General features: G+C 51.3%; 2 protein-coding genes across 12 annotated transcripts in view; one reads left to right on the plus strand and one right to left on the minus strand.

Moving 5' to 3' along the window:
• Positions 1-62: 62 nt before the first annotated feature.
• CYB5D2 (cytochrome b5 domain containing 2) lies at positions 63-21,943 on the plus strand. 7 transcript variants are annotated; one of them, XM_019013287.4, is made up of 4 exons: positions 63-190; positions 5,807-5,947; positions 13,026-13,212; positions 15,218-16,049. In XM_019013287.4, exons 2-4 carry the CDS (start codon positions 5,893-5,895, stop codon positions 15,432-15,434), a joined length of 459 nt encoding a protein of 152 aa, XP_018868832.1. In that variant the 5' UTR covers positions 63-190; positions 5,807-5,892; the 3' UTR covers positions 15,435-16,049. The 7 variants fall into 7 exon arrangements, with proteins under 7 accessions (XP_018868832.1, XP_004058354.3, XP_018868833.1 ...); XM_004058306.5 differs by having other exon boundaries at positions 68-890; XM_019013288.4 differs by having other exon boundaries at positions 71-127.
• ANKFY1 (ankyrin repeat and FYVE domain containing 1) overlaps positions 21,854-26,307 on the minus strand; it is a 99,590-nt gene continuing 95,136 nt past the window's right edge. For all 5 annotated transcript variants that reach the window (XM_063700524.1, XM_055367182.2, XM_031003433.3 and 2 more), the window contains one exon: positions 21,854-25,938. In XM_063700524.1, coding sequence (XP_063556594.1) covers positions 25,806-25,938 — 133 coding nt within the window. In that variant the 3' untranslated portion in view covers positions 21,854-25,805. The remainder of the gene's footprint in view (positions 25,939-26,307) is intronic.

The raw sequence follows: 26,307 nt of genomic DNA on the forward strand, positions 1-26,307 counted from the left end.
AAAGGGTGCAACCTTGATTTCCCAGAGGACGAGTCTGTCTCAGTATCTACGTCATTGCGCAGCCTCCGCTGCCGCCATCTTTGTTGGGGCTGACAACCTGCAAGCCAAGAAGTACGAGAAGGGCCAGGTGCGGTGGCTCACGCCTGTAATCCCAGCACTTTGGGAGGCCGAGACGGGTGGATCACCTGAGGTCAGGAGTTCGAGACCAGCCTGACCAACGTGGTGAAACCCTGTTTCTACTAAATACAAAATATTAGCCGGACGTGGGGGCGCGTGCCTGTAATCCCAGCTACTTGGGAGGCTGAGGCAGGAGAATCGCTTGAACCCGGGAGGCGGAGATTGCAGTGAGCCGAGATTCCGCCAGTGCACTCCAGCCTGGGCAACAAGAGCTAAAACTCTGTCTCAGAAAAAAAAAAAAAAAAAAAAAAAGTACCTGGAAAAAGTCGCAGACAGCGAGCTTTTCGCCAGTGCCAAGATTACAGATAAAACGAGAGAGACTAAGAGAGGGAGCGCGAGCACTAGCGCGAGAGGGAGAGAGCGAGAGCGCGCGCGCCGATGACGTCACGCTCGGCGTCTCGGCCATCTTAGCTGTAGATAGAGGCGGCAACTTCGGAAGTGCGGAGCGGGTGGGCCTATATAGATGCTGAGGCTCGGAGGCCGTGGGCTTTTGTTGGGCCTGGCTGTAGCCGCAGCAGCGGTGATGGCAGCACGGCTTATGGGCTGGTGGGGTCCCCGCGCTGGCTTTCGCCTTTTCATACCGGAGGAGCTGTCTCGCTACCGCGGCGGCCCAGGGGACCCGGGCCTCTACTTGGCGTTGCTCGGCCGTGTCTACGATGTGTCCTCCGGCCGGAGGCACTACGAGCCTGGGTCCCACTATAGCGGCTTCGCAGGTATCAGCGAGGCTGCTCACGCCTTTCCCTCTGCTGGCGCGAGCCAGTAGCCACCTGCGCGTCGTTCGTTCGTCCATTATTCATCTATTTCCCCCGCATCCCCACCCCACATCCATCAAACCCGTGCGGTGGGCGGGACGAGCTGCATGCACCATCCTTCTAGGCTCTCTGGCTCTGGCGGGACTGTGGGCCAGCTCTGTCATTCACCACCGCCCTGCGTGACTTACATTGGAGAAACATGTCTCCTCTCTCTTGTTACCCATTACCCACCGTCGGAAGCCCTAGGATACGGGCTGTGTGCCGGTCTTTTGTGGGGGCTCTTAGGGCACAGATAAATGAGATCCCGCCCCGCCCCTACCCTCACAGTTTCCTTAGTAATTCCAACCATATCTTCATTATGCCCTGGTCCGAAATAATCTTTCTTCCCCCCACCCCTTAGCATAGTGTTTTCAAGGTTCGTCCATGGTTTATGAGCATGCATCAATACTTTATTCCTTTATGGCCTGTCATATAGTATATTTGGTCTGAGTCATTCCTGCTTCTAGTACAGATGCACCTGTTTGCCTTCCTTAGAAGGTTAGGGCAGAGGAAAGGGGTCCAGTCACCTTTACAGTCCTTGATACGTAGACCAAAGTTGTGCATATGTTAGGCCTCAAGAAACATTTGTCAGATTAAGTTTATGCTGGTGTCCCTGTGTTACAGCTGAGGGGGTTAAAGGATGCGATTTGCCTAAAACCCTCACACCTGCATACTGACAGAACATGGACTCGGACCACCAGCCTAGTGCTTTTTTTTTTTTTTTTTTTTAAGATGGAGTCTCGCTGTGTCGCCCAGGCTGGAGTGCAGTGGCCTGATCTCGGCTCACTGCAAGCTCCGCCTCCCGGGTTCACGCCATTCTCCTGTCTCAGTCTCCCGAGTAGCTGGGACTACAGGCGCCTGCCACCACGCCCGGCTAATTTTTTGAATTTTTAGTAGAGACAGGGTTTCACCATGTTAGCCAGGATGGTCTCGATCTCCTGACCTTGTGATCCGCCCGCCTTGGCCTCCCAAAGTGCTTGGATTACAGGCGTGAGCCACCGCGCCCGGCCAGCCTAGTGCTTTTTTACAGATGTTGCCTTGCCAGCCAGCGGGACTGACCTCCAAAATTTAAAAAGAAAAAAAAAGTGCAGGGCAAGCCTAAGATAAGCTACTGGGATGACATTAAATAAGCATTTTCCACTTGTCATTATCTTAGGGGAATTGGGAAGCTGCCTCTAGCACTTAAAATACAAGCCATTTCCCTCTGTCTAGGGAGTACTAAAGAAATACAAAGGTTGACAGAAAAGGAATGAAGTCCAGTTGGTCTCGCAAATCCCCTGAGATAGTCCAGCAGGGGAAGGGACTTACTCAGGGCTACACAGTGAGTTAGAAGCAGAGCTGGGACTGGAATCAAGGTGTTTTGTCGCTGCCAGTTGAAGGCAGTTTTCGTTGCGCTGCCCTGCTGCATGCTATGGGAGCTGTCGTTGGATGTTTGCACAAGTGTGGGCATAAAACCTTCGATGTCTGGAGTGCTTTTTATTTTTCAGTGTGCTCTGCTGTTTACTGAGCTCCCGTGTTCTGGTATTCATTGACCATCTTTATTTACCACTACCTACCTTGTGTCAGGGGCTGTGGAATCCAAGATGTCTGCAACATGCTTCCCACCGCCCACACAGTCTAGTTGGGAAGCAGTTATGTCCACTTACTCGTTCATTCAGTATTTTATTTTTCATTGAGATGTAATTCACGTGATGTAAAGTCCTTTTAAAGTATACAATTCAGTGGGGTTTTTTGTTGTTTAGAGACAGGGTCTGCCTCTGTCACCCAGGCTGGCGTGCAGTGGCATGATCTTGGCTCACTGCAACCTCTGCCTCCCAGGCTCAAGCAATCCTTCCACTTCAGCCTCCCAAGTAGCTGGGACCATAGGTGTGCACCATCACGCGCAGCTAGTTTTTGTATTTTTTGTAGAGATGGGTTTTCGCCATGTTGGCCAGGCCGGTCTTGAACTCCTGAACTCAAGTGATTCAGCTGCCGAAAGTGTTGGGATTACAGGTGTGAGCCACTGCTCCCAACCTTTTTATTTATTTATTTTTATTTTTCGAGATAAACTGGTTCTTTAGCCCAGGCTGGAGTGCGGTGGCGAAATCTTGGCTCATTGCAACCTCTGCCTCCCGGGTTCAATATTCTTGTGCCCCAGCCTCCCGAGGAGCTAGGATTACAGGCGTGTGCTACCATGTCTGGCTAATTTTTTTAATTTTTAGTAGAGATGGGGTTTTGCCATTTTGGCCAGGCTGGACAGGAAATCCTGGCCTCATGTGATCCACCTGCCTAGGTCTCACACAGTGCTGGGATTATAGGTATGAGCCAAAATTCAGTGTTTTTTTTTGTTTTTTTTGAGATGGAGTCTCACTCTGTCGCCCAGGCTAGAGTGCAGTGGCGCAATATTGGCTCACTGCAAGCTCCGCCTCCTGGGTTCATGCCATTTTCCTGCCTCAGCCTCCCAAGTAGCTGGGACTACAGGCGTCCACCACCACACCTGGCTAAGTTTTTGTATTTTTAGTAGAGACGGGGTTTCACTGTGTTAGCCAGGATGGTCTTGATCTCCTGACCTCGTGATCTGCCTACCTCAGCCTCCCAAAGTGCTGGGATTACAGGCCTGAGCCACCGTGCCTGGCCCAGTGGGTTTTTTTTAATATAGCCAGAAATTTGTAAAAATGTCACCACTAACTCTAGAACATTCTTCTCACCCCAGAAAGAAACTTATCTATTAGCAGTCACTCCTTATTCCTTCCTTTGTCAACCACTATCTACTTTCTTTTCCTGTCAGTTGGCCTATTGTGGGCATTTCATGGAGTCATACGTGTGGCCTTTTGTGTCTGGCTTCTTTCACCTAGCATCATGTTTTAAGGGTTCATCCATGGTGTACCAGCATGTAGCAGTGCATTATTCCTTTATGGCTGAAAATATTCTATAGATACTATAATTCTAATAATATGGATATACCACATTTTATCTATCAGTTGATGGATTTTTGGTTTCTTTCTACTTTTTTTGCCTGTTATAAATAATGCTACTATGTACATTCATGTACAAATGTTTGTGTGAGCTGGGCACAGTGGTGCATGCCCGTAGTCTCAGCTACTTGGGAGGTGGAGACAGAAGAATCGCTTGAACCGAGGAGGCAGAGGTTGCAGTGAGCCAAGATCACACCACTGCACTCCAGCCTGGGCGATAGAGCGAGACTCTATCTCAAAAAAGAAAAAAACTATGTATTTAATTCGTTTGATATGTACTGGGAATTTACTAAAGATCAGGCACTGTACCAGACACTGGGGAATCCATAGTAAATAAGTTTGGTGTGTTGTCTTACCTGATAAAACTTACTAGTAGAAAAGACACACATTAAATAGATATTAAATGGATATTACACAATTAATGTATTATTTTTGTGAAAAGTGTTAAAAGGAAAAGTACTGGTGTTACCAGAGGCTGTAACCGATTCGAAGAGGAGGAGAGAGGAAGGGAGCAAAGTGAACAATAAAGAACGTGGCAGTGGCCAGGTGTGGTGGCTCACGCCTGTAATCCCAGCACTTTGGGAGGCCAAGGTGGGCGGATCACCTGAGTTCAGAAGTTCGAAACCAGCCTGACCAACATGGAGAAACCCCATCTCTACTAAAAATACAAAATTAGCCAGGCATGTTGGTGCGCACCTGTAGTCCCAGCTACTCGGGAGGCTGAGGCAGGCAAATCGCTTGAACCCGTGAGGCAGAGGATGCAGTGAGACAAGATCGTGCCTTTGCATTCCAGCCTGGGCGACGAGCAAAATTCCGTCTCACACACACAAAAAAAGAACTGCATTCCTGGATTAAGCAACTGGTTGGCATTTACTGAGACAGGCAATACTGGAGTAGATACAGGTTTCCTGGCTGTGAGGGTGCTGATAATCATTATTTCAATGTGGACTTTTTTTTTTTTAAGAGAGATGGGGTCTCACCCTGTCACCCAGGCTGGAGTGCAGTGGCATGGTCATAGCTCAAACCCCTGGGCTCAAGCAGTCCTCCTTACTCGGCTTCTTGAGGAGCTGGGATTATGAGCATTAGCCACCACGCCCAGCCAGTGTGAACATTTTGATCTTGTGATGTCTGTAAGACATCTAAGTGTTGTTGGATATACAGGTGTGAGCCTTGGGAGACATCTGAGCTAAGGATACAGATGTGGCTATCTTTGCCTGTAGGTGGGCTTTGAAACCACAGGTGTGGATGAGATTGTCAAGTGTGAGGGTGTGGACGGTAATTGACCCCTAAGGCTGGTAGACAGTGAGGAGCTGGAGAAGTAGGAGGAAAATCAGGCCAAGGGAAGTGGTCAGCTGTGTTAAAGTTTGCCGAAGGTAAAAGAAAGAATATGACCAATGCCAAAGAGATGTGTGTCCAAGGTCTAGGAGCATCTTTCACAGAGGAGGTGGTGGGGACCCCATTTCCCTGGGGATAAGGAGTAGGGCTTGTCAAGAGACGTTTCTCAGAAAGCAGATTCTGGCCGGGCGTGGTGGCTGACACCTGTAATCCCAGCACTTTGGGAGGCCAGGGTGGGCGGATCACCTGAGGTCAGGACAAGCCTGGCCACCATGGTGAAACCCCATCTCTACTAAAAAAATACAAAAATTAGCCAGGCATGGTGGCGGGTGCCTGTAATCCCCGCTACTCTGGAGGCTGAGGCAGGAGAATCGCTTGAAAGCGGAAGGCAGAGGTTGCAGTGAGCTGAAATCATGCCACTGCACTCCAGCCTGGGCAACAGAGTGCGACTCCGTCTCAAAAAAAAAAAAAGAAAAAGAAAAGAGATTCTTGAGTGGGGATGGTGTCAGTGGTTTACACCTGGGTCTGATGGAAACGTCTCTGTTCCAGGCCGAGACGCATCCAGAGCTTTCGTGACCGGGGACTGTTCTGAAGCAGGCCTCGTGGATGACGTATCCGACCTGTCAGCCGCTGAGATGCTGACACTTTACAATTGGCTTTCATTCTATGAGAAGAATTATGTGTGTGTTGGTAAGTCGTCCATAGGTCATACATTTCATTTGGTTGTCTGCAGTGTTTTTAGGGGGCTGAGATTTTTTAGGGATTGGCTTCAAGGTTAAAATCTGAAAAACAGCCATGGACTTGTTTTACTTTAAATTCTGGTTGTTAGAATAGGGATGAGCCACCCGGAAGGAGATGGATGGGCACCTGCTTCCCCCACTCTTAGTCTTGGGAGAGGATTACTAAGCTGCTTGCTTTGGCCTCAGTTTCGCCATAGCCAGTGGTTGCTTGCACCATCCTTGAACAACCAGCTCCAGAAGGGCAGCTTCCCTGTCTCACTGTGCTCTGTGCATCTGGCTTCAGCACACAGCCAGAAGGGCTTGAAGCCTGAATTTATGTTTCGACAAATCCCCTTTTATTTGGTCTTCTAGGAGGAGACAGACTTCGTGAGTGAGCTGTCTCCCAGGTGGTAGTTATGCTAATCAAACCACTGTAGGGTACTGCACTTGCTACTTACTGATGCTACATAAGGGACTTGCTTCTCCAATGAGACAACACCAAACTGTGTCCTAAAGCAGTGTTAAAGACTCTAAACACTAGGCCCGGCACAGTGGCTCACGACCGTAATCCCAGCACTTTGGGAGGCTGAGGCGGGTGGATCACTTGAGGTCAGGAGTTCAAGACCAGCCTGGCCAACATGGTGAAACCCTGTCTCTACTAAAAAATACAAAAATTACCTGGGCACGGTGGCATGCACCTGTAGTCCCAGCTACTCGGGAGGCTGAGGCAGGAGAATCGCTTCAGCCCGGGAGGTGGAGGTTGCAGTGACCTGAGATCGTGCCACTGCACTCCAGCCTCAACGAAAGACACTAAACACTAGATTGCTTCACAAGTACTGACAACTGGGATGGTCGTAGCCCTTTCTCCTGTCTATCTGCAGCCCCCACCTCTCACTGGAGTCCTACTTGGACATGACTGACTTCCTGAGGAACACCAGTATCACTTCACCATCGAAACAGGTCTAACTTGGAAGAATTCTTTCCTTAATGCCTCTGAATTTCTGCTTCTGTCATCACTGCTTGAGTTACCTTTTCTGAGAAACTTGGCATTTTTATTAACACCTCAGCTCCCTCCACATCCAATCAGTCATGGCTTTTTCATAATATCTAAAGTTTGTGTCCATCCATTGTGGGCCTCTGCAGCACGCCTTTCTTCATTTTCTCTCATCTGCCCAAGATCAGTCTTGAGACCACAACCCTGTCTACCATCGAAGGCACTGACCTCTACTCACCTACGCTTCAGAGGGCTGGGTTCTTCCCTTTCCCAATGAAGTTGCCAAACCAAGGTTGAAACATTACTGGGTTAATAAAGAAAAGAAAACCCAATAGAAAAGAATAAGAGCCGCTCCCTCTCCCTCTCCCTCTCCCTCCCCCTCCTTCTCCCTCTCCCCACGGTCTCCCTCTCCCTCTCTTTCCACGGTCTCCCTCTGATGCCGAGCCGAAGCTGGATGCTACTGCTGCCATCTCAGCTCACTGCAACCTCCCTGCCTGATTCTCCTGCCTCAGCCTGCCGAGTGCCTGCGATTGCAGGCGCGCGCCGCCACGCCTGACTGGTTTTCGTATTTTTTTGGTGGAGACGGGGTTTCGCTGTGTTGGCCGGGCTGGTCTCCAGCTCCTAACGGCGAGTGATCTGCCAGCCTCGGCCTCCCGAGGTGCGGGGATTGCAGACGGAGTCTCGTTCACTCAGTGCTCAATGGTGCCCAGGCTGGAGTGCAGTGGCGTGATCTCGGCTTGCTACAACCTCCACCTCCCAGCCGCCTGCCTTGGCCTCCCAAAGTGCCGCGATTGCAGCCTCTGCCCGGCCGCCACCCCGTCTGGGAAGTGAGGAGCATCTCCGCCTGGCCGCCCATCGTCTGGGACGTGAGGAGCCCCTCTGCCGGGCTGCCCAGTCTGGAAAGTGAGGAGCGTCTCTACCCGGCCGCCATCCCATCTAGGAAGCGAGGAGCGCCTCTTCCCGGCCGCCATCACATCTGGGAAGTGGGGAGCGTCTCTGCCCGGCCGCCCATCGTCTGAGATGTGGGGAGCACCTCTGCCCTGCCGCCCCGTCCGGGATGTGAGGAGCGTCTCTGCCCGGCCGCCCCGTCTGAGAAGTGAGGAGACCCTCTGCCTGGCAACCGCCCCGTCTGAGAAGTGAGGAGCCCCTCCGCCCGGCAGCCGCCCCGTCTGAGAAGTGAGGAGCCCCTCCGCCCAGCAGCCACCCCGTCTGGGAAGTGAGGAGCGTCTCTGCCCGGCAGCCACCTCGTCCGGGAGGGAGGTGGGGGGGTCAGCCCCCCGCCCGGCCAGCCGCCCCGTCCGGGAGGGAGGTGGGGGGGTTAGCCCCCCGCCTGGCCAGCCGCCCCCTCCAGGAGGTGAGGGGCGCCTCTGCCCGGCCGCCCCTACTGGGAAGTGAGGAGCCCCCCCGCCCGGCCAGCCGCCCCGTCCGGGAGGGAGGTGGGGGGGGTCAGCCCCCCACCCGGCCAGCCGCTCCGTCCGGGAGGGAGGTTGGGGGGTTAGCCCCCCGCCTGGCCAGCCGCCCCGTCCGGGAGGGAGGTGGGGGGGTCAGCCCCCCGCCCGGCCAGCCGCCCCGTCTGGGAGGGAGGTGGGGGGGTTAGCCCCCCGCCTGGCCAGCCGCCCCGTCCGGGAGGTGAGGGGCGCCTCTGCCCGGCCGCCCCTGCTGGGAAGTGAGGAGCCCCTCTGCCCGGCCAGCCGCCCCGTCCGGGAGGGAGGTGGGGGGGTCAGCCTCCCGCCCGGCCAGCCGCCCCATCCGGGAGGGAGGTGGGGGGGTCAGCCCCCCGCCCGGCCAGCCACCCCGTCTGGGAGGGAGGTGGGGGAGTCAGCCCCCCGCCTGGCCAGCCGCCCCGTCCGGGAGGTGAGGGGCACCTCTGCCCGGCCGCCCCTACTGGGAAGTGAGGAGCCCCTCTGCCCCGCCAGCCGCCCTGTCGGGGAGGGAGGTGGGGGGGTCAGCCCCGTGCCCGGCCAGTCGCCCCGTCCGGGAGGGAGGTGGGGGGGTCAGCCCCCCGCCTGGCCAGCCGCCCCATCCGGGAGGTGAGGGGCGCCTCTGCCCGGCCGCCCCTACTGGGAAGTGAGGAGCCCCTCTGCCCGGCCAGCCGCCCCGTCCAAGAGGGAGGTGGGGGGGGGTCAGCCCCCTGCCCGGCCAGCCGCCCCGTCCGAGAGGTGAGGGGCGCCTCTGCCCGGCCGCCCCTACTGGGAAGTGAGGAGCCCCTCTGCCCGGCCACCACCCCATCTGGGAGGTGTACCCAACAGCTCATTGAGAACGGGCCATGATGACAATGGCGGTTTTGTGGAATAGAAAGGGGGGAAAGGTGGGGAAAAGATTGAGAAATCGGATGGTTGCCGTGTCTGTGTAGAAAGAGGTAGACATGGGAGACTTTTCATTTTGTTCTGTACTAAGAAAAAATTATTCTGCCTTGGGATCCTGTTGATCTGTTACCTTACCCCCAACCCTGTGCTCTCCGAAACGTGTGCTGTATCCACTCAGGGTTGAATGGATTAAGGGCGGTGCAAGATGTGCTTTGTTAAACAGATGCTTGAAGGCAGCATGCTCGTTGAGAGCCATCACCACTCCCTAATCTCAAGTACCCAGGGACACAAACACTGCGGAAGGCCGCAGAGTCCTCTGCCTAGGAAAACCAGAGAACTTTGTTCACTTGCTTATCTGCTGACCTTCCCTCCACTATTGTCCTGTAACCCTACCAAATCCCCCTCTGCGTGAAACACCCAAGAATGATCAATAAAAAATAAAAAAAAAAAAAAAAAAAAAGAAAAGAATAAGAGCCAGGAGTGGTGGCTTACACCTGTAATCCTAACACTTTGGGAGGCCGAGGTGGGCGGATCACCTGAGGTCAGGAGTTCAAGACCAGCCTGGCCAACATGGTGAAACCCTGTCTCTACTAAAATACAAAAATTAGCCGGGCATGATGGCGGGTGCCTGTAATCCCAGCTACTCAGGAGGCTGAGACGGGAGAATTGCTTAAACCTGGAAGACGGAGGTTGCAGTGAGCCAAGATCGCACCACTACACTCCAGCCTGGGTGGCTGAGTGAGACTTCATCTCAAAAAAAAAGAAAAAAAAGAAAAAGAATAAGAATGGAGTCCAGACCGGTGGCTCATGCCTGTAATCCCAGCACTTTGGGAGGCCGAGGTGGTCGGATCAGTTGAGGTCAGGAGTTCAAGACCAGCCTGACCAACATGGCAAAACCATGTCTCTACTAGAAATACAAAAAATTAGCTGGGTGTGGTGGGACACACCTGTAATCCCAGCTACTCAGGAGGCTGAAGCATGAGAATCACTTGAACCTGGAAGGCAGAGGTTGTGATAAGCCGAGATCACATCACTGCATTCCAGCCTGGGCAACGGAGTGAGACCCTGCCTCAAAAAAAAAAAAAAAAGAAAGAAAAGAGTCCTGTAAATGGGCAAAGAATGCCAGGCCAAATACTTCATACTAAGATTTGGGAGCACACTGGAAGTGTTCGGATGCGTTTGGTGTGACAAGTGAACTGGTCTTGTTTGAATGATGTATAATGTGTTGAGGATGGGGTGGGGCATGTGGCGGGAAATGCCTCAGAAGGATTTTAGTTGATGTCAGGATCTTATTGAATACCTACTACTCATAAGTTACGGGTTCCATCCTCAGGGGGACCAGGGATGAATTGAGTCCAGTTCCTGCCCCTGTTAGCTCATTCTGTAGGATAGGGGCCATGTTAGGCTCTTTCAGGTTACCAGAAACCCTCAGGATACATCAGTGGATGAAGGTTTATTGTAAGGGTACATACTGAAGTGAGGACAGCCAGGAAGCCATCTTGGCAGCCAACATGGCCAGGCCTCAAGGGAAAACAAGATGGCCTTGGTTATGCTGTGGATACAGGATTGGCTTGGAGATGCAGCCACTGGTGATCACCATTCTCATGACACAGATTCTAGAACTCCTCCTCTGTTGCCTCTGCTACTACTGTCCTCTCTTTGGGTCTCATGTCAGAAACTCACCGAAGACAGGCTTGTCACCATATAACACAGACACCCCAACCTCCGCAGTGGGAAGTTCTGTGCCAGGCCAACTCATAGACTGCAGGCCTGTGACTTGGGCCCTGATTCCTTCCTTTATTCATCTAATAAGTATTTAAAATGAATGCTCTAGGCTAAGCTGTTTTATTTATTTATATGTTTTTTGAGATGGAGTCTTGCTTTGTCACCCAGGCTGGAGTGCAGTGGCACGATTGCAGCTCACTGCAACCTCCAACTTCTAGGTTCAAGCAGTTCTCCTGCCTCAGCCTCCTGGGTAGCTGGGATTACAGGCATGCACCACCACGCCCGGCAAATTTTTGTATTTTTAGTAGAGACAGGGTTTCACCATGTTGGCCAGGCTGGTCTCAAACCCCTGACCTCAAGTGATCTGCCTGCCTCAGCCTCCCAAAGTGCTGGGATTACAGGTGTGAGCCGCTGCGCCCGGCGCTAAGCTGTTCTGAGTACTGGGCCTCACCAGTAGAGAGAGCCATCATAGACAAGTAAACAGATTGAACAACTGCACATAGGACCATGCATCAAACTGTGATGTGATAGGTTTGGGAGCTTTGGCTCCTTTAGAGCAGATGCTCAGGAGTGGCTTCTTGGAGAAAATGACCGTTAAGCTGAGACCGGGCAGGTGAGTGGGAGGCAGCCACCCTGAGACCTGAGGAGAGTGTGCTGGGTCAGGGAAGAGCGGTGCGAAGGTGGGGAGTGGGGAAGCACGGCCAAGACACAGAAAGGAAGCCAGTGTGCTGGAGCCCCCCGTGAACGAGGGGGGACGTAGCTTGTAAGAGGCTGAAGAAGCAAATCAGTTAAATGGTTACAGGGCCTTAGAGGCCTTGATAAGAAATTTGCATTTTTGTCTGCTTTAAGAAGCCATTGAAGGGTTTTAATCAGGCGTCGGAGTGCCATGGTAGGATTCATGTTTTTAAAAGATCCCCTAGTTGTTTTATGGACAGAGAATTCTAGGAGGGCATGAGCTGACCAGAGAGCAGTTAGGAGGCCACTGCCACAGTCCGTGGTTTGGAGGAGGGTGATGGCAATGGGAATGGAAAGGAGTGAACAGAATCAGGAACTGTTCAGAGGTAGGACTGACAAGGTTTTCTGATGGATCCGATCAGACAGCAAGGAAGGGAGTATGATGTGGATGTAGAGGAGGAGGAGTCAGGCTCCTAATCCAGGTCACAGGCTAGAGGCAACACGGATTTGGGAAAGTCAGGGAGGGCGTTGGACTTGAGAGACGAGCTGAATCTCAGATGCGCTGAACATACGCGCCACTAGAATCGAAGGTAAAGCTAGTTCTTAGGGGTTGCTCCCTCCTCGGTCGCACCTCCCTCAAGTGCTTCCTTTCTGCTTCTCTTGCCTTGTGGCAGGTGCTGCCTCTAAAGGCCATTTGCACCTCAGGACTGGGCTACATTAGGACCCTGGGCTGAGAGAACTGACCTGTTTTTCCTTCTGGCCTGTAGGCTGGTGGACCACTTGCTGGCTGCTGCCATAGCTTACTTAGACTTTTACAAATTCTGACAGGCATTTTAAAGCCGGGCACAGTGTGAGTTACACCTGTACCCCCATCTACTCAACAAGCTGAGGTGGGAGGATTGCTTGAGCCCAGAAGTTCAAGACTAGCCTGGTCAACAGAGTGAGACCCCATCTCTATTATAATAAACATTTAAAAAATGTTAGCCAATAAGCCATTCATTCATCAAACATTAATTGAATACCCAGCATGTGCTCCAAGCACATGGAAGCATGGAGAAGTGAATCACACATGGCTCTGCCCTTGGGGAAGCCATGTCTGGAAGTGAGAGAGGTTTGATGGTTTCTGTGCTGAAGGGCTCTGCAGCTAGAAGAGGGATGCAGCTGTGTGGGGGCTTGTAGGGTGCTAAGAGGTTGGTGTGCAAGGCACCAGGAGTGCCTGCAGTAGAAGTTCTTATTAAACGCGCACCAGCAGGACTGAAGTCAGAAACCCTGGGAACTTGTGCCTTCCCACACCTGCCTCAGCAGCTGAGTATTCACTCTCACTCACATCTGCCTTCGTGTCATCACAGGGAGGGTGACAGGACGGTTCTACGGAGAGGATGGGCTGCCCACCCCGGCACTGACCCAGGTAGAAGCCGCGATCACCAGAGGCTTGGAGGCCAACAAACTACAACTGCAGGAGAAGCAGACATTCCCGCCGTGCAACGTGGAGTGGAGCTCAGCCAGGGGCAGCCGGCTCTGGTGCTCCCAGAAGAGGTAAGCAGGCTCCCCTTCTTCTCCTTTCTGCCTGTCCCAAATCCAACTCCTAGGCTATCCTGCCTGCAGTATTCAGTGAATTCAGGAATTGATTGTTAACCCCGGGGAGCTTTTTCAAAATACTGATAATAATTCTCAACTTTGGCTGCATATTAGATCTTCTGGGGAATTGCCGAAATTATGGATGGTCAGACCTCACTCCACTCAACTGAATGGGTTGAGACTTGGACTTGAGTCCTGGGCATCTGTTTATTTTTTCCGAATTCTCCAAAGATCCTGCTGACACAACCTTGACCCGGGAATGAGAAGGCACGAGCAGGATTTCTTGCTTTCTTTGGCCTGTTCAGCCACCCACGGGCTTTGGTTTCCTGTTTGACAGCACAAATCATGCCTATCTATAGGAGAGGGACGAGGAGGTGGGGAGGGTACCTGCAGTGATGGCTTCAACTGCTGTCTTAAAAACAGGTGAGGCGGGCATGGTGGCTTGTGGGCCACACCTGTGGTCCTGGCTACTTGGGAGACTGAGGCAGGCAGGTCGCTTGAGCTCAGGAGTTGGAGTCCAGCCTGGGCAACATAACAAAAAAACAGTAACAAACAAAAAAAACCACTGCAAATTCAGAGTTCTCAGCCTTAAATGAGGGGAGCAAGGGCAAAGGTAGCAGGAAGGAAAGCTCCTTCTTTCCTGGCCGCTAGCTTTGAAGAGACAGCTTCTCCAGTGTCATCTCAAGAAAGAGGGGACTGTGAGAACCTGGCCTGCTCACTTTATGGAGAGAAGCTAAGATAGGCGTGGGCCTTCCTCTGACACAGGCCTGAATGCAGGTAGCCTCAGAGCGCACTGGTCTCTGAGACTCCAGGAGGAGGAGACTCCAGGAGGCCTGCATGCGTTCAGATGCTTGACTTTGCTTCCTTGGGCCCTGCCTCCTTTTCCCTCCCCACAGCCTTCCCCTGTGTCTCCTGAACCTCTTCTTGCTTTCATGACTGAGTAGTTCAGGCTCTGCCTTCCCCACAAAACCCTTCCAGGGCCACCCTAGTGAACTGCGGGGCCCTATCCCTGTGCCTCAGCTCAGTTTGTTGTCTTCTGTTCACCTGTGTGTGTCCCATTAGACTGAGAGGAACAAGTGCCGAAGGCAGGGACAAGGTGTGGAGTACGGATCCCCAGTGATGGGATGGAGGCTGGGTGGGAGAGGGAGGCGTTTGGGTGACAGCCTTATTCTTGGTAAGCTAGAAGTAGGATGTTTTCTCGCTGGGGGCAGTTTCTCTGACAGCAGGCACCGGAAGCTGTCTGAGGCGTCAGTTCCAAGAACCTCAGTTTCTTTCTTGCAAGGCCTCTGAGTCCATCAGAGACTGAGCCCAGTGCCCTGAGGTGGGCAAGGCCCCTGCCCAAGATAGGAGGGTGCTCAGGTTGTTGGGCCACAGCTGAATCCTCAGTGTCTGAAGCCTAGTGCCATCAAGGACTGGACCTGTGGGGCACAGGACAGCTTGCAGCTACACTCTATGCCAAAGGCTTCCCAGAGAAGGCCGACCCAGGTGGCCAAGGGCCAGGGCCCAATTGCCCACCCCCAGCCAAGTGCCCCAGAGAAGAAGGTGAAGACCCTGGCCTGCGCTGGGTTGTAGCGGGGAAGGAAAAGGACAGTCTCACCCAGACACTGCTTCTGAGAAGCTCACAGGCCAGCAGGGGAAGCCCTTTCACAGCTGTTGCCACCAGTGCAGGAACGTGGTGCTGCCTTCTAAGAAGGGGCAGGGCAGGGGCTGGGGAGCACAGTGAAAGGAACCATGGACTGTGCCCTCGGCCTGGGGAAGGTGGTGGTGGCCCTGCAGGGGAAGCTGGAGGATGTTAGGAGAGAGCATGAAGGCTCAGGGGCTGAGCGCTGTAGCCTGCTGCCTCGGGAAACACTCTGGTAGGCTTCTACTTTTCAGAAGGCCTGGCTCTCTGCTTCCTGCTCTCCCCTTCCCAGAGACTCATGAGTTCTCACATTTAAGAAGTCCTCTTTCCGTCTATCCTTAGTGGAGGTGTGAGCAGAGACTGGATTGGCGTCCCCAGGAAGCTGTATAAGCCAGGTGCTAAGGAGCCCCGTTGCGTGTGTGTGAGAACCACCGGCCCCCCTAGTGGCCAGATGCCGGACAACCCTCCACACAGAAATCGTGGGGACCTGGACCACCCAAACTTGGCGGAGTACACAGGCTGCCCACCGCTAGCCATCACATGCTCCTTTCCACTCTAAGCCGTAGCCTTTTCTGTTGATAACACACAGAGAGCTCTGCCAAGCACCTGAGTAGGCCCTTGACACTTGTGTGCCCTGCGATGCCTCCTGGCGCGAATCAGGAGGGTCTGGAAGGACTCTGGCTATATTCTGCAAATGTGGCTCATGCCCCTTACCGTGGCTCGGCGTTGTGGTGCCTGAGGGACAGCCGGCCACCTGCCCAGTACTGGTCAGCTTTTCACCACTATTCCCTTTGACCTACTGGCCATCTTCCTCACAGCCCTCAGATATCAACGGGCACAAATAAGACCAACTCAATTTCCACTTGAATTTACGACCAAAAGCCTGCTGAGTTGATTACAGCTGGGCCAATACAGTAAGAGGCAATAACAAATTAGCGTGGGTTGATTCTGGAATTGGAAAAGCTTTTGCTTGTATGGATACAGCAAATCCAGATGTCTCTGAACAAAGCAACAATTTAAAGCAACGACATTTTCTCTCCTTTAAGCACTTAAAATCAGGTGTGGTATGTTTTCAAAGGCAGAAGTCTGCATTTTGAGCAAAAGGTGGCTTCCCAGCTCTAACAAGGTAACTGGTTAGCATGACATTAAAGCTTGGGCAAGGCTTCAAACTTAAGGTGGCTGGGCTTGCTGCTTGTCCAGTGGTTTGTATGTCCAGCGTCATCTGGAAAATGTCATACCTGTTACCTCTTGACTACTTGTTAAGGTAGATGGGGGCAAGGAGTGTTCCTACTTCAGACAGAGAAGTGGGACCAGCACTACCACAGACAGCGCCATGGCCTCTGTGCATCGCCTCATCAGAGCTTCCACCCAGCTCCCTTTGCCGCTCAGTCTCACCCTCAACATCCACCAGCTTCCTCCCTCTCTGTCACTGTCTCCTTTTTCTCCATCATTCATTTCACTAAATCGCTTTCCAGATTCACAGACTAGAAAATGGAGGCTGCCTCCCCTTCACTGGCAGACCCGTGCTCACTGCCCCTGTCCCCTCACTGGCAGACCCGGGCTCATTGCCCCTATGGCCACAGCTGTTCCTTACACTTGGGCTCTGGCTCACGGCTCCTTTTGCCTGCCCCCGCCATCCTCCTCACCTGCCCCTCTTGTACCTTTAACCTCTCCCCGTCTCCTGGATCTTCCCCCAGGTATGCATCAAACAGCTCACTTCTCTCACATCATAAACACTCCCTCAACTCCAGTTTTGGCTTATACTCACTAGCTTTGCTTTTCAGCTTCATTTGCTCTAAAAATCAGGAGAAATTCTGCATTGGCACATTCCGTGGTCACATCCAGTTCTTACCTAGGCTTTGTCACTCCGGATACTGTGGACCATGGGGTCCTCCATGAAACCCTCGCTGGGCTTTATCCTGCTTCCCTTTTTGCCTCTGCCCATTCCTTCTTAATTGCCTTGAGAACCCCGTTTTGCCTCCACAAACCCCTTCCCATTGGCTCCTCTCACTCCAAATCCGACAGTTACTTAGACCGTCAAACCTGCACGTCTACTCCAGGCAGCTTTCCAGAGCATTTCACCTTCCCCTCCCATGCTGCTTCTAGTTCTCCGAGGGAACGGCACCACCAGCTACACGCAGAGTCAGCATCCGAGCAGCCATCCACATTCCATCCTCCCTTCCCTCCTCCTAACCCGCCTGCAGGTCCTGGGAGCTCTGCCTCCCTCATTCTCTCCCTTCCCTTCCCTCTTATCTGTCCCTAGTACTCTTCCTCTGGCCTAGGCTGTCATTTCTCACTTGGATTACTGAAGGATCCTAACTGTACTCCCTCCTCCCAATCCCTCCTCCACACTGCTGGGAGCCATCTTTCTTTTTCTTTTTTTCTTTTTTTTGAGATGGAGTCTTGCTCTTTTGCCCAGGCTGGAGTACAGTGGCGCGATCTCGGCTCACTGCAACCTCCACTTCCTGGGTTTAAGCGATTCTCCTGCCTCAGCCTCCCAAGTAGCTGGGGATTACAGGCACGTGCCACTACACCCAGCTAATTTTTGTATTCTTAGTAGAGATGGGGTTTCACTATGTTGGTCAGGCTGGTCTCGAAATCCTGACCTTGTGATCCGCCCACCTCGTCCTCCCAAAGTGCCAGGATTGCACACATGAGCCACCGCACCTGGCCAAGCTCTTTCTTAAAGATGATCAAGGCATCCCCCATTTAAGCCTCCTCAGGGGCTCCCCTGATCTATAAGGACTGAGTGCCAGCTCCTCTGCTGTGTGCCACACCAGGCCCTTCTGTGGCCTCTCTCCTCTTAGGCCTGTACCTTTCCCATCTCCTCTCATGTGCACCTCCTGTCCAGCCTCCCTCTCACTGCGTTATGTCTGCAGTGCCTTGACACACGCTGTTTCTTTTGCCTGGAATGACACTTCTTCCTCCGTTGAATTAATCCACCCTGTATTGCTTCAATATTCAGCTCAATCAGGCCCCTCTTGGGAGCCTTCATTAACTGTTGGGCCAGCAGTGAGCTATAGAGGCACTTTCCCTGCTCCATGGCTGTGCTCATATCACAGTGGGCTCTTACCATGAACTTCCTATCAGCCTCTTGCACTGGACCTCAGACACTCTGAGGACAGAGCCCCAGTGTGATTCAGCTCCGTACCCCTATATCCACGTGACTCAGCTCCGTACCCCTATATCCACGTGACTCAGCTCCGTACCCCTATATCCACGTGACTCAGCTCCGTACCCCTATATCCACGTGACTCAGCTCCGTACCCCTATATCCACGTGACTCAGCTACGTACCCCTATATCCACGTGACTCAGCTACGTACCCCTATATCCACGTGACTCAGCTACGTACCCCTATAATCCACGTGACTCAGCGCCGTACCCCTATATCCACATGACTCAGTGCCGTACCCCTATATCCACGACTCGGCGCCGTACTCCTACATTCACGTGACTCAGCTCCGTACCCCTATAATCCACTTTACTCAGTGCCGTACCCCTATAATCCACATGACTCAGCGCTGTACCCCTATATCTACATGACTCAGAGCCTTACCCCTATATCCATGTGACTCAGCGCTGTACCCCTATATCTACGTGACTCAGAGCCTTACCCCTATATCCATGTGACTCAGCACCATGCCCCTATAATCCACTTTACTCAGCGCTGTATCCCTATATCCACCACGCCTAGCATGTGGGAAGTTCCTGCAGAGTTGTTTCTTTTTTTTGAGACAGGGTCTTACTCTGTTGCCCAGGCTGGAGTGCAGTGGCGTGATCATAGCTCACTGCAGCCTTGACCTCCTGGGCTCAAAAAGATTCTGCCACTTCAGCCTCCCGAGTAGCTGGGACGATGGGCACGTACCAGCATGCCCGGCTAGTTTTTTATTTTTGTAGAGATGGGGTTTTACCTTGTTGCCCAGCCTGGTCTCGAACTCCTGGGCTCAAGCAGTCTGCCCACCTCGGCCTCCCAAAGTGCTGGGATTACAGGCATGAGCCACCACACTTTTTGGAGATAAGGCAACAAAGGCACATAGAACTTAAGTCACTGAGCATGGACCTGAGCCTAGAACTCAAAGCTCTGGATGCCTGATTCGGTGCCATTTTCACTCCTCCATATTTCTGTATGTCTCTGCCCTCCCTGGGGCAGGACCAGGAGCAGACAGAAAGAAGAGCTGAAATTAGGATTTTCTTCTGAGTTCTAGGCAGTCCCTGAGCTCAGTGCTGAGACTTCTCTATTAACCAGAAACAGCCCCCAACTCCATGCTAACTGGAAACTAGTTACTGCCCATGATTTAGTCCTCCTTAGTCATTCAGCAAATAACTTACCAAGAACCTACTATGTGCCAGGCATCACGTTAGGGTTGGGTGGTCGAGGAAGCAAGGCTTCTGACCTCAGGGGGCTTATAGTATGGTGGAATAAACCCAGTAGAGCAGCCAGAGGCTGTCCTTGCAGTAGGAATGCAGGGAGAGTGTGAGGGCCAGGTCCCAAGATGTTCTGATCCTTCAAAAAACAAACAAAAAGGAGCATTAGTCATTCCAGCCAGCTGCGGGCTCTGGCCGTGCCTAGAGGGTACCTGATCTCTGACTGATGCAGGAGCCCTGCACGCAGGCTCCAGGACAGACTTGGCTGGCTTCAGCAGCCTGCTCTGTTCCTTGCCCAGTTGAGAATTCATTTCCTTTTTGATACTTACCTTATGGTACTTACCTTCCTACTTAATCTGGTAACACATCGCTCATGTCAGGGCAAAGGATTCAGCAAAGAATTAGGTTCAGCAAGAATAGGTTGTCATTTTAATGGCCTGAAGGGCTCAGCCTTGAGAAGCTGGTAATTACTGGAGAAATGCCTGGCCTTTCCCTCTCCAGTACAGGTGGCCCTGGGCAAAACCATGGGGGAGGAAGGGCAAGGCCCCGATGGAAGCCACAGATAAGCTCAGCTTAGGCTGAGCATGCAGTTAGACTTGCTGGCAGAAGGAAGGGAAGGAGAAAACATACATATTGGGCAACTATGCTGGGCCAGGCCTTATTCTCATTTAATCTCTATGCCTGCCTTGAGAAGTTCCCATTTTATGGCCCAGAAAAGGGGCATAAATATCTCCCCACCTCTTCTAATAGTTACATCAACCGTCGGGTGACAGAGCTGGGCTTTGTGATGAGAGTCTGATCTCTGCCACACCAGTGAGCACAGTGTCAAGGCAAAGCCTTTGCAGCTGCGCTCCACTGCAACATTGTGAAGGAGGCCGGGGGCTTATAATCCCAGCACTTTGGGAGCCCAAGGTGGGCGGATCTCTTGAAGCCAGGAGTTCGATGGAGGCCAGCCCGGCCAACATGGTGAAACCCCATCTCTACTAAAATACAAAAATTAGCTGGGTGTGGTGATGCGCACCTGCAGTCCTAGCTACTGGGGAGGTGGAGGCTGCAGTGAGCTGAGATCACACCACTGCACTCCAGCCTGGGCGACAGAGAGAGACTCTGTCCCAAAACAAACAAACAAAACCCAAAAATCAAGAAGTCATCTTGAAGGAAGTTTCAACATTTGCCTTTTCATTCTGAGATTACAGTTTTCACGTTTTTTGGTCACAGCTGAGCCACTGCATGACCCTCGCCCCGCCCCAGCTCAGCCACTGCGTGACCCCCGCCCCGCCCCACCCCAGCTCAGCCACTGCGTGACCCCCGCCCCGCCCCACACTCACTTTGCTCTAGGCAAAACTGTACTCTGAAAGCTGGCCCCAATGGGGAGGTTAGGACTGTGCCTGTTCAGAAGTCTGTGGGTGCCCCTCAGAGAAGGGCAACGACCCTAGGCTGGACCCTACCCTTGAGAGTACTTCCTACTGCCAGAGCCCCCAGATTTCTTCCGGTGGCAGCAGATACTGCCAGAAGAGCCTGCGGTGCACACACCAGAATCCGGGTACTTGGATGAGAAGGACACATTACTGATCACCTTCCTCCAGGCAACGCTGTCAGTTAAGGACTACAGTCCGCCCCCATTATGTAGATAGTGAAACAGAGGCAAAGAAGTTAGGAAACTCGCCCAGAACGCTCAGCTAATGAACAAAAAAGCAGAACTAAAACGCAGTGCTCTCCCTGGCTGGACAAATGTGTGGAAGTTGATGTGCCTGGTTACTGTTTGTGCTTCGCTTATCATAACCAGTGACAGTGTGGTTAGCACTGTTCGCCTCAAGGGCAGCTGTGAGGATTACTTGGGATTGTCCTGTGGAAACACTTCACATGCATATTAACTAGGAGAAAAGCCACTGGAGAATGAGCTTTATGAGCTCTATCACCACAGCTAGTCTGACCTAGGGGTAAGCAAAATGGAAGACAGGAAAAAGGGAATACATTTGCTCGGGAAAGCGTGAGGGCCCCATGAGCTGCTTGATCGGTAACGATTTGTACAGGGGCTTTATGGATCACTAGGTTTTAATTTGCAAGCCCTGAAACTGTCCTTAGTATTCTCTGAAGCCCGCAGTGCCAGTCGCCCTTCACGCCTTGGCCAGCAGAAAGCTCATTATGAGTGGATCCTCTTGAGAACTTCAGAGGGGTCAGGTGACGGTGACTGAGACTGCCTCAGTGATCGCGCTCGGTGCTGTGAGCTGAAATCTGGGCCAAGGGCACAATAAGTTCAGGCAGCTAGTATGTTTAACGTAACTACTTTTCGGGAGCTATGCCATGGGGACGTCAAGGCATTAAGAATGATGCAATGGACTTGGGGGACTTAGGGGAAAGGGCTGGGGTGAGGGTTAAAAGGGTCCAGTGTACACTGCTTGGGTGATGGGTGCCCCAAAATCCCGAAATCACTGCTAAAGAACTTCATGTAACCAAACACCACCTGAACCCCAAAAACCTACTGAAACTTTTACAAATTAAATACATAAAATAGCTACTTTTACTGCTGTCAACAGCATGTTCCTGAAAAATGTTGGAATTCAAACTCTCCTGGAGGGCAGCTGGTCAAGAAACTTATTCACGTCAGGAGTTTTCTAAAATTTGTTTTTAATGCTTATTGGTACTTCTGCATTGAAGTAACTACAAATGTCTTATTAAAGTTTCCACTTTAAATGCACAATTTTACTTCATTTTATTATAAGGAATTGTTACAGAAAATGCAAATATCAGTATTTGAAAAATACATTCCATTACACAGACTCCAAAGAAACAATGCTGATAAGCGCCGTGGTCTTCTATGATACCACCACCCCACACTGAGCACCACCCTGAAGGGGCTGGAAGCCAGGTGATCCACCCAAATGTGTGCCTGCAGTTTCTGCCCAGCTACTGCCCCTCCTCTGGGATCACACAGGGATGTCGTTAACAGCCAACTCCACACATCTGCCAAAAAAGAGCAAGTCATCAAGGCGAGCAGTCTCGACTCAAGACTCCCTAGCTGCAGAAAACCAATGTTGTCAGTTGTAACAGGTTAATATATTATTTATGCCACACAAAAAAGGAATTGTACAGGCAATGATCTTCCAAAGAAAGTCTTTAAGGCATCTGTAACTTCTGGGAATTTCAGGGTTTTTATCTTGCCAGTCAGCTCTTCACTAAAGTACTTCCACAGAGTGAAGGTGGCTCCCAAGTCCCTTTGGCGAGTTGGTGCTGCCTGCTTCCTCTGCCACCAGGCTGGGGTGGGGAGCTTTGGTGCTTCAGGTAGTTCTTCTGGGACTTGTCCCAAGGGAAGCAAGTGTCTGTCATGGAAACATTACCCTTCCTTGTTCCTGCTACTGTCACCTGGGAAGTTAGCGTTAGCTTGCCTTTCAGGGCCAAGCATTACATAGTTCAAAAGTGTTCTTTTTCTCCAGATAAAAGAAACCTAGATGGAGGTCAAGCTCTCCCCTTTCCCAAGACATTCCCTCCACTCCGTGCCCGTGGACAAGATTAGTGCAGAAACGGTTCAATATGGCAGGTGTGGGACATGAGCGGGGAGGAGTGGAGAAACCACACACACACTGAGATCCACACAGGGACCCATTCAGGGACAAGAGTGAGGACACAGAACGGGGTGGTCAGAAATGACTCGGGGCTCTGAGGTAGAGGACTAAAGGTCACGTAGACCCCACTCCTTGGAGAGAACGTGGCAGGTGAACTGAGCAATCGAATCCAGCCTCAACTAAATTGGTAATTGGGGTTGACCGTGCACAGGCCCAAAACTCCAAATGGAACACATGTTCTAACACATCGTTCAGTGAGACACCACGAAAAAGATGACTGAAAGTTCAAAAGTCCTAAGTGTAGGCACTTAAGTTTATGGGAAATTTCGGTGTTAGAAGATCATAGCAAATTAGTTTAAGCCATTCGATTTATATATAGCACATGGTCTGTACCTTTGTTTTAAAAACGACAACAAAAGACTGTTAGGAATACACTGGATAATAAATCTGGCGATGAGCAAAGGGCAGTTGAGAGCAAATTCAGCATAACAACGTTGACTGTTGCAGCAAATTATGTTTTCAGTAAAGTTTATTTTTCCTGCTCTACTCATTCAGAAGTGGCAACTTTCTGAATGAATTTAAGTTTTTGCTACTAGTACTTAAGCTACTGATGAAAACTTACAACAGCTAGGCAGGTTTGTACTCAAGTGTTGACAGCAGGGAGAGCACGGGAAGGGATGGAAGCATGCCTAGTCCCAGCCAGGGCAGGGCATGTTGGAGTCAGCTCCCACTCAAGCAGCCTGCTGAGTGCAGCCCAGCGAGCGTCCGCGTGGTCGGGGGGGCTTCCTAAGTCTGTGGAAAGAGGCTTTTCCTATATCCACATGGCTGCACCCTGAAGCCAATGGAAAACAGGACTCAATGTTCTCCCAGTCCATAGCTGGTCAGTACCATTGCTATCGCTGGACTCAGGCTTAGAAACGAGCTTGAATCAACATATTTGAAACATGATCTTAAGATTCTGAGTGCAATGACAGGCAAGATTGTTATTGAAATTGGTATGGTAGGGCATGGGCAGAACAATCAGCCTCACCCTCGGCTCATCTCCCACGTTCCCTTTAAAGAACAGGTATCCATGTACCAACCACTTCAATTCATATCCGAACCATGATTCTCTTACTTTCTAACTTAGGTAACCAAGCTACCTAAGCCCTGCCTGCTTCCTTATGGCCCTTTTCAGGTAATAGAAAATGGAAACTGACCACATGCCTCACATGGCCAAATGTTTGCCAAGACTAGCAGAGTTTTTCTTTTAAGCATTCTATATGAAATATGTCAGACTGGGGGACAGGGGAACTCTTCTAATTCATTGTTTTTCTTTTAAACATTGTGCACAAGCTTATATTAACATAGAAAGCATATATATCTTATAAGTCACAGACTTTTTTTTAAGTAGTACTCCAGTTTATCAGCTCATTTTACACACATATTTAGGCAACAGAATGTATAAATCTACCGCAACACAGAGGACACACTATCCAGAAAAGAATGAACAAAGAACAGGCTGTTGCAAAAATATTTAGTCCCTTTACACATATATTCAAACTTCATTAATGCAAAAAAGTAGTGGTTACTAAATGTCTCAAAGAATCAGTATGTATGATTGAGACTGTTAATCTCTGAGTATAACACATATTGTTCATCTCAGAGTTGTTTTGTTTTAAAGCAGTGGTAGATGCTTCTCTTTAAATGTGCATTTTTTAGAAACTGGCCAAACCTTCAAAAGAAGTTTAACACCTCACGGTTAATATATGTACTAACAGCGATGAACGCCCAACAGGTTCTGGCAGCCTCATCCAGCACATAAGCCAGAGACTTCCAAAATAAGGTGGCGCACACGTGGCCAGGGCCCTTGGCTGGTGGCCCTTCATGGGGCAGGGCAAGCTACACAGAACTGGGACCAACAGCACTCGCAGCATCACTAGGGAGGATTTCAGCAAGAAGCGTTTGTCTCAAGGACATAGGACCTGCCGGCCTGAGGCTGGAGATGCCCTTGGGGCTGAAGCCTTGGTGACTCCCCCTCTCATCACTTGGCCTGTATGAATCTCTTGCTCTAAAAGATGCTCTGTAGAGTTTTTCCTTGGAGATTTGTGTGAGCTGAGGTCCAGTCAAAGCTGATCATTAGAATCACTGATGCAGGGATGTGTGAGGGTATTTTTGAATATGGATTTTTAAATTGGAATCACCGATAATGCAGCTCTATAAAAAGTGCAGCACAGTAAAAGTGCATTTCCTCCAGCACTCTCCAACAGCAGAGTGACTGAGGACTCCACAGACAGGACGCAGCAAGACGAGAGAATGAGACGGCTGCTACGAGGTGTCAAGCGGCCCAGCTGCACTCCTGACACCTCAGTAGCATGAACACTGTAAAGCTTTCAGTTGTTAAGGCCACGATTTTTCAGCTCTCATCTTTGAACCCTGTTAAGAAAGATTTCACCTTTTTAAAAGGGGTAGCTCACTAAAAATACAGCTTAGCGTAAAAAGAAAAAAAGACTTCAGGGCAAGAGGATCCTATTATCTTTATGAAAACACTGTGCAGAAAAGTCCACAGCCACTTACCCTAGAGTAAAGCCAGCTCATTAAGTAGCCAGCTTCCTACGCTGAGAGGCTCTGCCTCATCAGTCAGCCCAGGCGGGAAGACTTCATGAATGCTCTGGGAGGGACACCAAGCTACTGGAAGGGAAAATGGTTTTCCAAGTGTCCCTGTGTGTTGCTAGCAGAATGGGGAGAGGTCTACTTCCTAATCACATTTACCACTTAGGCCGAATGGCCTGGTCTGATTAGTGAGACAGCTAGTGACATTGATCACAGTCTGACACACACACTGACAATCATACGGAATCATTTGAAATGGGATCTATCACACCATGGTCCTTAATCGTTCCAGTCTATTGCCGCAGGAAGACACCCACCAGCTCCTGCTCTGGGTGGGGTCAGGCTGGTGAGCAGAGCAGCTGCTGGGGAGGTGACCAAGGACGTGGCCTGGACCCTCCGGGGGGCTCACTAAGAGACCCCACCCAGAGTCAGTACATCAAAACAAATGTTGCAAACCCGTACAGGCTTGTTCAGATCAAACTTTATAATAGGAATCTCCTTGGTCGAGCATTTATGGCAAAGAAGACGTCCGCAGTGACGACTGTGGAAGCAAAGAAAGGAAGTATGAGAGGAGCGCCAACGACAGACTCTGCTTCCTGGCACGTGAGGACAACCGCAGCAGGGCCTGGCAGCCAAGGCGCCCGCAATGCTACTCTGGCAACTCTGCCAACTGCCAGCCCGGTTACCACAATTCATGTAGAATTTTTAGTCTATGAAAACAAAACTCTAGTCAATCATTATGTTAAAGCAATACTGAAGAAGGCTTTTTTTTTGAAGATCAAGAGCAGCTCAGGCCAGGCACGGTGGCTCACGCCTGTAATCCCAGCACTTTGGAAGGCTGAGGCAGGCGCATCACTTGAGGGCACGAGTTTCAAGATCAGCCTGGCCAACATGGTGAAACCCCGTCTCT

Source organism: Gorilla gorilla, chromosome 19, assembly GCF_029281585.2.
Source record: "Gorilla gorilla gorilla isolate KB3781 chromosome 19, NHGRI_mGorGor1-v2.1_pri, whole genome shotgun sequence".
Classification (NCBI taxonomy): domain Eukaryota; kingdom Metazoa; phylum Chordata; class Mammalia; order Primates; family Hominidae; genus Gorilla; species Gorilla gorilla.

Bases quoted from the DNA above. Each gene is read 5' to 3' on its own strand.
- CYB5D2 (XM_004058306.5), top strand. From the start codon at position 641: ATGCTGAGGCTCGGAGGCCGTGGGCTTTTGTTGGGCCTGGCTGTAGCC. The intron at 5,948-13,025 runs GTAAGTCGTCCA...GTGTCATCACAG, and splicing joins GAAGAATTATGTGTGTGTTG to GGAGGGTGACAGGACGGTTC. The intron at 13,213-15,217 runs GTAAGCAGGCTC...GTCTATCCTTAG, and splicing joins CTCTGGTGCTCCCAGAAGAG to TGGAGGTGTGAGCAGAGACT.